We start from the raw sequence: 12,320 nt of genomic DNA, 5'->3' as shown, positions 1-12,320 counted from the left end.
TTTCGAAAACTGATTTTCAAGCCATCAGGGGCCAACTCGAGCGGCCTGAAGCGGCCAGGCAAATTTTATGCGTGGTTATAGAATCCGGAGTCTCAATTGACAAATTTTCAAATTAAAAGGCGAATCTTTAAATCAAAAGTGCAACTTATTGTCCAATTCGAAGAATCTTATTAACAAAATATTTGAACTTTGAACAAAAAGACGATTAATTCTGAACGCAGAACTTAATAGTAACATTTTCAAATTAAAAAGGTGAATTTTTCATCCAAGACATCGAACTTTCTTTCCGAAATAGTCGAGTATTAATCAAAATAGTTGATTTTTCGACTACAAAAAAGATGACTTTTTAGGAAAATTTTGACAAAATCTTCTACAAAAGGAAAAATGAATCTGAAAAATTCCCGGTTTTCATCTAAACTCTAGGGTACTTCTTGGTGCTTGAAAATCTAGTCTATAATTCCCGGCTAACATCAATGTTGTCTGTAAGGGTGAGAGGGAAAAAGGAACCATTTAAAACTAAATAACGAATTCATAACTATATTAAATATTTGAACAAAAACACAAAGAATAACAAAAAAATTAATTATGCGTGTCTGTCAACGGAGCAGGATTTCATTAATTATCAAATCATTTTCGAAATATATACATCATTTATTACTGATTACAATGGCCTGACTCTTTTGTACAAATTTGAAAGTTTGAATATTAGACTTTTGGCAGCGGACCTGGGTATCCTATCCCACTGTGGATAGTGTTGCCTGGGTTATTTATCAAAATATTTGATATATGGCTCATTCAACGTGGAATTTGATACACTTTCCAGTGTTTTTTTTTTGACAAGTAATTATATAGTTATTTTGTTTCGGAGATATCCTGCGAGAAGTAATTATATATTTTTAATACCCAGTTTTTTAGGTGTCCAGAGACTTCTGGATGGTACTGTGTATCGTAAATCGTAGGATATAGACAAAAATAAATGTCATATTTTTATTTTAAGTACATTTTGATGTATTTGAACCAATTCATATCCGTTGCAAAGCGAGATTCACTGAAGGTTTTATTATATTTTTTTTCAATTCGTCCTTTTCGTCTGCGCATGCATTTTCCAATGAAAAATCGCATAAAGTACTGAGGGAGTTACTAGCGTCTTTTTACATACGTCGAAGTTTTCATAGCGGGATGACTATCCACTTATAATTTGTAATTAGAAAGGTTCAGGAAAATCGTACGTACATATTAGTTAAACCGTTAGAAGTTAAAACCGTTCAAAATTGAGTCACTTCTGATTGAAACTTGATACATTTTGAAAGGCTTAACGAATGAAAAATTGTAAATGATGTGTTAAAAATTTTAAAAAAACTTCTAATTCTTTAATTGAAACCGGAAAATCTAAACGTTGCTAAGGGTCCTTCCATAAACCACGCGGTTTCTTTTGAGGGAGGTGTGGGGTCGACGAAAGACTACATTGGCTTACAGGGGGGGGGGGGCATCACCAGAAACAGAAAAAATTGTATTGTTAACAATAATAAGTCCAAAAATATTACAACACAAAATAAAAAAGTTTTAACCCAAACAGTGAATTTTTAAGCTAGAGAGAATAACTCTTTGCTACAAAAAAGAAAAACAATTTTCAACTAGATACATGAATTGTCAATTAGGGGCCTTTCGTAAACCACTTAACACCCTAGAAGGGAGGAGGTCGATCAGAATTCCACGGTGGACTACATGTGGGGAGGGAGGGGGTAAAACTGACCAACATTGGGTCTCGTGGTTTATGGAAGCCCCTTAAGTCCAATCAAACAAATTTTAGTTGAGAACCAAAAAACTTTCTAGAGGAAAAATTTACGAGTGAAGTAAATTATGTTATGTTGTGTAAGGTGGATGTAATAATCCAATGCAAATTGCAATGGACTTGGCCCGTTTAGTTTTCCCTGGACTTATGAATAAGAATAGTATATAAATTACTAAGAAAATCGTCTGAAATACGTGTTTTTATTTATTTTATAAACAAATAATACTACTTCACATAGAAAAGGAACATTTGTTGTATCAACATAATTCATTCATTTAGTTAGAATTTTTGGAAATTTTTAAATATTTGAATACAGGCAAACCCGAACGTAACGCCAATTTTGGGACTGACGGTGGACGTGACCTCAACAAACCGTACCCGATATATCTCCACACGGAACGTAGACAATCAGCTGCGTATTAACCGTTTCCGGTAGATTTTACTGTATTATAACAAATATTTTTAAAATTGTTTTTCTAATACGAACACAAGGGTTAACTATATATTTAATGGAAACAAGAAAAGGAAGTTTGCTATTACGCGCTGAAATAAATGCGTGTTCTGATTGTGTGAGATAAAAAAATAATAATTAAATTAAATAATTGGCTTAGATACTCGTTCGCTCACTCTATTAAACCAACTAATCCAAGAGCAGCATGCAGAAGCACATAACTTTTTTCTCAACTATGTATGTATAAGCAAAACGCCTCACGGTGACACTGAAAGTACGAAGCACGCACTTTTGACTATTGCGCAGTTTCATAGCCAGATATACAAATAAGTTATGTAATAGAAAATCACTTCCTTTTATAAATATTAGACTGTCTACGAAAAACAGTTCGCACTATTTTTACGCTAAGACTTGATAGTTTGAGAGCCAAAAGAACACTACAGTGGGATTCCGAAATATTAATATGAATATAATCTTATAGTAAATAATTAATTTTAAACCTTAGTATAAAATTTTGGATTAAAATGAATGTATATTCACTGCTTTTTTACATTAAAACTGCTACAAAAACTTTGCAATAATATTTCGCGATATATATTCGCGTTTCAGATGGCGCTATTGTCAATGACGGATTGTACGAAATAATTCGATCAGTCGCATCGGCTTCAGTAGGTATCACAGTTCCACTGCTACTCGACGCGAGCTGGCCATTGTGCTTATTCGCGTGTGCTTTCCACTTCGAGTAATGGTACAACGCCATACTGCAACGTTCCTGTTTAGCCAAACCTGAGTGATCCCCTCCCCCCGCTACTTTTACTCATACCCTTGACGTGGCGTCAGTTCTCGGAAGGGATATTGATCTCGGGGCGTTGTTTCCGAGTTTGTCTGTATATTTATATACTAAATTTTAGGGGAACAAATTTCAAAACCCTACGTTTTTCAATTAGTAAGTGTAACAAAGTGAGAAAGTATTATTTTTGAAGCAAAATCTATTTCGTCCAAAACTGGACTTAGAACGGTTTAGCTTTCCCTGCTTCAATTTTGAACGGTGTAAATGATCGTCAAAATATTTATAAATTCAAAATCTTACAAACTCTTTTTCGAAAAATCGTAAAATATTCATTGATGTCACGTAAAATTATATTCGTAATTTATGTCACAAAGGTCTCTAGGTCTAATTAGCCCCTTAAGGGGAGGTTCTACACTTCAGCGGGAAAATCGGGCCTATTTTTCGGAAATGAATTGCAAAGGATCTACTTTTTTTTTATTTAAGGATATATTCTTTCACTTTGAATCTGTATTTTTGAAAATTTTGAAACGCGCATTCCGCGACCTTGAAACGTCTTTGAACTTGTCGCTACCGAAAAAAACATGGCTGTGATTGTGGTATCACATCGACCAGTTGGGTTATATAAAATAAAAAAAATAAATATATTTTGATTGAGGCCTGTATTGGCTATGACCGGCCGAAGCGAATTTTTTTCTACATCGAATTTGTTTAAATAATGCAATATTTAATTAAAAGTTTGAAACTTCACCAAATTTTTTGACCTATTGGGGGCTGTAAGAATTTAAAACATTAAAATTTTGAAAATCGTGCTCGGTCGATCAGAGACACATCTTCACTGAACAAATCCAAAAAAATTGAGTCAATTCGATAAATATTTCTAGGCCTACCATCCATTCGTATGGTAAACAAAGGCACACACACACATATTCACACACATTAAAAACAAGCCAGAAATAGACTAAATAACACACCTGCGAAAAAATCTGTTCCTGGAAATGCGACAGTTCGACCGCGTCTCACCAAGACGCATGAGAAGGCCGGAGATGGGTATTTTGGAGGCCCCAAAAACGTGGGAAGGAATATGTTTTGGACAAAATCCTTTTAGTTGCATATTTTTAAATACATACAGATTCAAAAATGCAAAAAAAGAGGATTTTTTGAAACTTGAAAAGTAGAACGTCCCTTCAAGGAACATAGATACATGCATTACACTCTGTATAATCGATTATGATTGACATTACTTTTTATCTTAAAAAAATGTGGTTGTTAGGATATAATTATGGGTTTGAACTTATACTGATCGGAGTCAGTAATCTTACTTCATATGAAGCTAAGAGCTAAATTACGGATCATAATAATAATAATTTTCGATAGAGCAACAGTGGCTCAATTGGTTAGAGCTCGGACTTAACCTTAGAAGTCCGGGATTTGATCCCTGAGCCGCTACCTCTGGAAATTATTTTATGTACCTTTACCAAGGTTCTGGTAGTTTGGATCCCACCTTAAGCTGTAGACTCCCCCATTATGCACTTGACTGCAATATAATCCTTGAATGATGAGATGCAAAACAGACTTTGGCCAATATGTCAAGGCACTCTGCTCTTATCAGATGACTTGATTGCGTTACAAAAAAGCGTCCGAAACTGATAATACATACCGGAACAGCCACATGCAGACTAGTCAGTAATCGAAATCTAACAAAAAATTCCTTCGACATATTGGGCTGTAATCATCTTAAGTCTGAGACATCATTTTTTATTTTCGAAATCTAATTCTGAAGACATTTTCTAACCAATACAGCTTTTTGTAACGCGAAACAAAATAGCGGAAGAAAGACTTATTATCAGCATAGTTTTTTATTCGTTGAAAGTTATGAATTCCATTGTTCTCGATTCACATATGTTATCATTATTTAGTGCCATTTCGAAAATGTATTATAAATTTAAAGCACCAAAACTTGTGCCTTTTTTACCGGTGAATTAAACAGACTGCAAGATATTTACAGTGACCGAAAAAGCAATAATAATGGAAATTAGCCTGTAATAACAATTACAATAATGTTTTCAATAATAAAACGCAACTCATCAAAATATATAAAGAAGCATTCAAGGTAAAACTGAAGACATTGCAAACTATATAAATATACCAATTGCTTAGGAATATAAGTAACTGTTTTCATACATTTTATTTATAAAGTTTAGCGTAACATACTCCACATGCGACGATAGGGTAAATTAATATAAAATTACGATAAAAATTTTCCTTTTATGGGAAACGATTATTATTTCATGACATGAAAACAAAAGTATATTCAAGGAAAACACTGTAGCATGCAGCGACTTATTATAATTAAAATTTAGGCTCTAGATTAATTTCTTTTTACACCAGTTTAAGGAGCACTGTATTACCTCAAGTTTTACTCAACAGCAGATAGAGCATCTGAATATTTCAAAGATTTTTTCACTATTTTAGCCATAAAAGGAAAATCTACACCACTTGTATTATACGATTAAAAAGCGTGTTATATCCACATATATAGTATCTACTAATTCTACCCGTATGTATATACATGCAAACATCTTGCTTGAAAGTGTCTCGATTTAAACTATTTTGTTTGAATAAATACAGTATTCGCATTGATAATTACAATCTTTTACAATAACTTAAGGTGCAATGCAGGCTTCATAAACTGCAATGCATTTGTTTGCGTTAAAGTTTGATTTACAATTTTTTGGAAAAAAAAGACCAAGGCCGCCACTTTTTCCTACTTATGCATACAAGTGTACCTAAGAGCTTATGGAAAGGAAGAATACTGTGAAACTCTTCTATAGCTCCGATTTCAGGGCTGAAGGTGGGTGGGAACTAACTCATTGTAGACCGCTCCGCTTTTGTTTGTTCACGCCTGATTGCTCGCCTGAATGGCAGCCGCAGGTCCCGCGCACCCCACGCAGCACCTGTTACACCTACATGCGGCGCGGCATCAACTCTCGGAACGGCTATAGAAGGCAGGGCTATTGAAGCGGTTCACTGTAATTGAAAATTCGTAGACAGTAATTAAAAGCAAGGTGCTTTTAGTGCTGGAACCTGTCCAAGAATGATTTTGAAGAAAAGTAATTGCTACGGCAGAAAGACATTTTAGCTAATCCAAAGAAAATGCGATGTTTTTTACGTATTTCTAACATTTCTTTTTTTTTTTTATAAGGAAATGCGTAAATTAGTGAATTTCAGAGGATTTTAACAATTTAAAATGGTATTTTATAAGACAGAAAAGACGGACGAATTAGTAAAAAAAAAAAATGTCGATTATTCGTCCGCAATAATTTACGGATGACAAGATCTATTTTCCAATCAGATTATCAATGGAGATAGCTTTTCAATGTTTTTCTTTAGATTGACAAGTGAGAACTAGATTTTCTCACAGAAGTTGATCGGTTGGCATATGTACAAAAAAAGGGTTAGGAATACGTCTAAACTTTTAAATTATCACATTTTCTTTGAATTATTTAAAATTTCTTTCTACATAAGGAATTATTTTCTCTAAAATATTTCTCGGATAGGTTCGACAACGGGAAAAATCTTCATTTTCATTACTTTTGAGTAAATTCAAATTATAATGCGCTTTGCGCACGTTTTTCAACACGCTTGTGTTGTCTCTCGTGTGACGTCACCGACGTGTTTGCCTATGGAAGAGTAGCACCGTCAGGCTTTTTTTTTTAAAAAGAAACCCTTAAACTTTAACATTCGCAAATGTATTGCAGCCTGGTATAGTGAACGTTCCATTAATGCTAAAATTACTGTTAATCCCCTACTTTAACTAAAAACTTCAGCTTACTTCGTTAGTAACAGGTGGCCTCTCACATTAATGAGGATGTGAAAGTTTTTGAAGGGAAACTATGAGTCTTTGCATAATGTGGTTGCTTCTTAATCGACTAATAAGCAATTCCATGTCAAATCATCTGAAGACTTTCACCGTAAAAAAAGGTAAGCAAAAACTTGGAATCCACAATCTCTTCTTAATTTACATCTATTGTTAGTAATTTTTATGAAAATTCTAGTGAACTGAAAAAAACTGTGAGTTGCACCTTTAATTTATTGCAATTTAGATTCTACGTTAAATTTACCATGAGAAGGGCACACAACAATTGCAATAGTGGTTTTTTGAAGCATTGAAAATTTAAAAAAATGTCATAACTTCCGCTTGAAGCCGCCTTCAGCCTATGTTCATGACAGGTATTGTATATTTTAAACTTGTTAACGCTGAAAAATAACTATTGCAATTATTCTGTAACCTTCTCATGGAACATTTAACGTAGAATTCGAATTCCAATAAATTAAAGGTTCATCTTACTGTTTTTTGCGTTTTTGTTGAATGATACGACAGGGATAATATGTGGATACTATAAGAGTACGCCATAGCGTACCCTTGTCATTCATTCGGTCCGCCAGGGGATAGGTTACAATATTCTTTAAGGACATGTGATGATTGGGAGACGTTACCAGATTCCTACATTACCGACACTTTTTTTATTTTTTAACTTATTGTCACACGAAGCGCCACACCGAGTTGAAATTTTGGGACAATAAATAAGAAGCACGAAAAAGATGGTTCTGGTCCTAAATTTGTATAATTTTGAAAAAAGCAAAAAAAAAAAATTTTTACAAAAATTTTTGTTTCATAATTATAAAAATATAGTGCCGGGCCCAACTTCCTTAGTGTTTCTTATTTAGTATACCAAATTTTCAACTCGATGTGGTGTTTCGTGTGAAAATAAGTTAGGAAATACAAAGTGTCAGTAAGGTAGGAATCTGGTCACGTCTCCCAATCATCACATAGTCATCACGTGACCCACTCGTTACATGGCCTTAAAAGTCCTGTGAATATAAAAATAGGATCTTCCTTAGTTTTCGAGAAATAATTAAAACTCTACGCTGAGACGATGAACAGTGGGCTAAAGTGAAAGAGTCCGTGACAAATCGTTGAATTTTCGGTAGAAATGCCCCTTAAGGATGAATGTTTTTTGATTTGCGAATGAATAACTACAGAATATAGGGAAAATATGGGGAAGCATGTTAGGATGTTCCGAAGCATGTTCATTGAATTCAATCACAAAATAGGTTTGACCTTGAAAATCGAGGTTAAATTTGAGTGTACTTTTTATTAAAATCTGTTTCATTTTTACAAGATCGGTCCGCCTTATTGGATACGCCATTTAAAAATGTTTAATTTGGACTATGGATTTGAAATCATCGACATGAAAATTCCCCGAATAGCCTTATGTAATAAAAATCGGTTATATTCTCACAATTTTGTTCCACCAGATTGGACCCTCCATCTTGAGTGTTGACATTTTAACTCTGGATTCGAAATCAGCAACAAGAAGAACTCCTGTACAGTAATTTTCAGTCATATCAACTGGATTTTCCAATTTTGGTCCGCCATATTGAATTCGCCAAAAACCAAAAATACTTAAACACGACGAATAGTCTTTACATAGATGAATTTTCGTCAAATACTTGGCTAATGTAAAGCCCGGATTTCGATTTTGCATGAAAAAAACCAGTTTAAAAATATTTGTAGCATATTGAATATAATACAGGAGCGCCCATGGCATTTACTAATACAATTTTTTTGGAAAAAAATGACAAATTTAACCTAGATTTTCAAGAACAAAATATTTTTTAAGCTTTTCCATATTTTCTGCAGTTATTCTTCTTCGCTCATGGGATTTTTCACTTTAGTACACTGTGCGACGCACTCTCAGAAAGCAAAAATCGATTCAATAAATTTTTTTTGAATAGAAACTTTTAAGAATGCGGTTACATACGAATTGCGGTCTATCAGTTTGTAAAAATTTCAATCAGTCAGCTGAGTGGCAGCAGTGAAACGGTGAGTTCGAATTTAATAGATTGTTCATTCTATGGAGTCGCATCGGGCCGAGTAACCTAAAATATTTCCAATAAGCGTTTTCTAATTAATTGCATGGGCATATGCATCGGTTAAAATCTCTCTAAAATAGAGTTTGGCGGATGTTGTATCCAACAGAAAACTTAAGATTGGCAATTGCTGTGAATGAAACGGTGAAGTCTAGTTTTAATCAGTAAATACTGAAACGAAAACTAGATTTATAATCATTCGAATGGCAGTAAATCGGTAGTGGATTTTAATTATTTAATAATAATTATAAAAATATAAGCAATTGTTGATATCAAGTGCTTTTATTATAAAATAATAAGCAATATAAATGTATAGTAAACTCTGCAATATCAGCTGAGATATTGAAAACAGTACAAGAAGAGTCAATGGCGTACGGTCATTAGTCTCAGTGTGGCAGTTGGCGTGTTATTTCAATAGCCAAGAGATCCTGACAGTTGCTTTGTGTTTCTTTGTCGATATATCGAGCATTCATTTCTAGCGATGTGATTTTTAACAAACTTTCAGGTGGAGAATTAATCAAGTGTTCTTCGACGTGAAATCGTGGGCTTTTATGAAAATAAGGACACTATGCTCAGCTCGGCGTCAATTAACGATCTCGAAAGAAAAGCGTAGTGTTCCTTGCCCTTAATTAAATTGCATAATTTTCGAAAGGTATGAATGATCGACGATACGACAAAATAAAGCAGTGAATTCTGGTACAAAATCCGAAAGGATTTTATACCAATTTTTATTTACATCTGATTTGCGCGGTCCTTTTCCAATCGTTCACACCCGATACATCAATTTATGTAACCAATAGGTTGCAATCGGTACTTATCCTTTAAGAATACCGGTTAAAATAATTTTTACTGCTGATACAAATGCATCCAATTCATTTTTGTTTTCTATGCAGAATGTGAAAAACTATGTAAATAATTAACGAATATAATACTCGTATGCACGAACTTCAGAGTTCAGATTCGGGCACTGGGGACGCCACGTCATGGCTGGTAAGAGAGACAGTGAGAGATCCCATTTTTATATTTATAGGGTTCTAAGATTTCTATTTGAAAAGCCGGAAATTCTTAAAAAAATTTTGTTCAAAAAAGATGTCAAACGTGACCGGATTCCTAACTTAACAACACTTTTTTATTTCCTAACTTATTTTCACACGAAGCTACAGATCAAGTTCAAAATCTGGGGTACTGAATAAGAAGCAATAAGGAATGTGGGCCTGGTTCTAAATGTTTATAATTGTGAAAAAAGTTTTTTTTTGTAAATAATTTTTTGTTTGTTGCTTTTTTCATAATTATACAAATTTAGGACCAGACCTAAATGTTTATTGTTTTGAATTGTTCAAAAAATATTCTAGGGTTTTTCTTTCAACTTCTAAGAGAACTGATACTAGAATTTCCATCAAAGATGCTCACAAGGGATAAAACTCATTAGATGATTTGTCATGTATTTCCTCTAATGTGAGGTATTGCAGTAGTGTAATCGAGTGTCATCTAATCAGGAAATATCACAATACTTTGTAATTCAGCAGTGTAACATTTATTTAGATGAAATGAAAGACATCGAATGCACTGAGACCATCTGCCTGAACTTTTTACAATTAATTTAAATCGGTTTATATAAGAGCGTAGTGACGTATTTTTTTCGATAGCGGTGCGTAGCCGACAGGACCATTACGCTATCTTTGATACTTAGGGCATAGAGGTGATTTAACATGACGTGGTTCGGCTCAGGCAGCAGTGTGGGTTCACACTGAAAATATATCAATCACAATTGCCGTTATTACATTAAAAAGTATTAGCGTTATCAACCATTTCATAATTTATAGTAGCTACTTACGGATAAAGGCGTGTCCTTATTGAGAATAACTTGCAGTAAGTGAGGTGGCAGGATCGGAGGCCCAGCTGCTTTTTCCCAAGGCTTATGCGGGGGAACCTCTTGGCCGTACTCTGTTTGAGCACTACTGATAATTCCTTCACTGTCCTTAGCAAGGGCTTGGAAGACTTCGAAGTCTGATTTTCTAACTGATACTAAGTTATTCTTTGAACCCATTCCATTGTCCACGAGATTCTGAAATACATAGAGGCTTGATTTAGAATGTCTTTTTACTATAGAAGTTTCTTTTCAACGAAAAAATCGTCTTTTTCTTAAGACCTTTACGGGAGGAAGGTTTTCTCATAAAGTATAAGACCTGGAACGAAAAACAAACAAATTTATCATCTACACACTATTGGCTGTAGAACTATGCAGAGATTTTAAAAAATAAAAGTTTGTAAAAATAGTGCACTTTTGAAAAAATAAATTGTTTTTTTGTCAAAAAAATAAGCATTAAATTTCTTATAAAAAAAAGTTTACATTAAATTAAAAAACGGCTACGTACTTCTATACAGAATGTGATTATGAAACTACTGTCAAAATTTTTAATCGATCCATTCAACGGTCTTCAAGTAGTATGTCCTCCCAGTTTGAAAAAAACTGTTTCAAGAAAAACGCTTTTAAAGTCTTACGAGCGCTTGAATCCTTGAAATTATTTTTTATGTTTAATCTATGATACCTGCACAATATATGGGTCCAACTGCATATTTTTTTGTATGATCCTAAAGTATTGTTTAATTATAAGCTCACATATATTGGAAATAACTCACTTTAATTTTAATTTATAAGCACGCATAGCATATCAACTATTAATTAAATTAAGATAATGAATTTATATACTTTACGGTTTTTTATTAATAATTATCTACTGCAAGGAGTTCTCTCCCACGTAAATTGCTTGGACGGAATAATTTCTTGTGAGCAATAGTTATTTGTATGACAAGTGTGCATAAATAGAAGCTTCTTGATAAGTGGTAATTGTGCAGTACAAGCTAAGATAGGGTTGCGCTTCACATGCAGTAGGAAGTCCACAAATTCGCTTGTGCCACAAATCATACTTTATGCACTACCTTCTATACAAATGAAGACGTATTACGTCCTTTTTGGAGAAGGTCGTGCGAAAAATATTTTGAGAAAAAATTTTATGTAACTTAAGCATTTTCTACGCGTTTTCTTCCTTTTTTCCGTACTGAAAGTACCCGTTTCTGTGGAAGTGAGTGACGAGTATTGGGGGACATTTCAATTTTTAGGCACTTTGAACTCCTAGAAGTAAAAATTGTCCGAAACTGTACTGTTCTGAATCCTATGGGGTTTGAGTCGCTGAATTCAAATCCATGGTCAGAATTCTGCCATCAGGTCACATCTTTTTCCAACCTTAAATATAACAACGTTTATTAAATTTGATATCCGAAGTTCATGAATTCGCCAATAGGAATGTATAAATTACATTTCGTATATACATTACTTTTAATAACTGACTGGT

The 12,320-nt window shown here is 33.8% G+C and overlaps 1 protein-coding gene across 3 annotated transcripts in view; it reads right to left on the bottom strand.

The window, feature by feature from the left end:
* Positions 1-12,320, bottom strand: part of LOC117177987 (5'-AMP-activated protein kinase subunit beta-2) — a 314,314-nt gene that overhangs the window by 162,782 nt on the left and 139,212 nt on the right. For 2 of the 3 annotated variants that reach the window (XM_033369149.1, XM_033369150.1), the window contains 2 exons: positions 10,802-11,032; positions 4,871-10,714 (listed from right to left, as the gene is read on the bottom strand). In XM_033369149.1, the coding sequence (XP_033225040.1) occupies positions 10,568-10,714; positions 10,802-11,032 (378 nt within the window). In that variant the 3' untranslated portion in view covers positions 4,871-10,567. Of the gene's footprint in view, positions 1-4,870; positions 10,715-10,801; positions 11,033-12,320 lie in introns of those variants that run through there. The other variant, XM_033369151.1, reaches the window with a different exon arrangement.

The sequence above is a fragment of the Belonocnema kinseyi genome, chromosome 8 (genome assembly GCF_010883055.1).
Source record: "Belonocnema kinseyi isolate 2016_QV_RU_SX_M_011 chromosome 8, B_treatae_v1, whole genome shotgun sequence".
Lineage (NCBI taxonomy): Eukaryota > Metazoa > Arthropoda > Insecta > Hymenoptera > Cynipidae > Belonocnema > Belonocnema kinseyi.
This window is presented reverse-complemented; position numbering and strand designations above follow the sequence as displayed.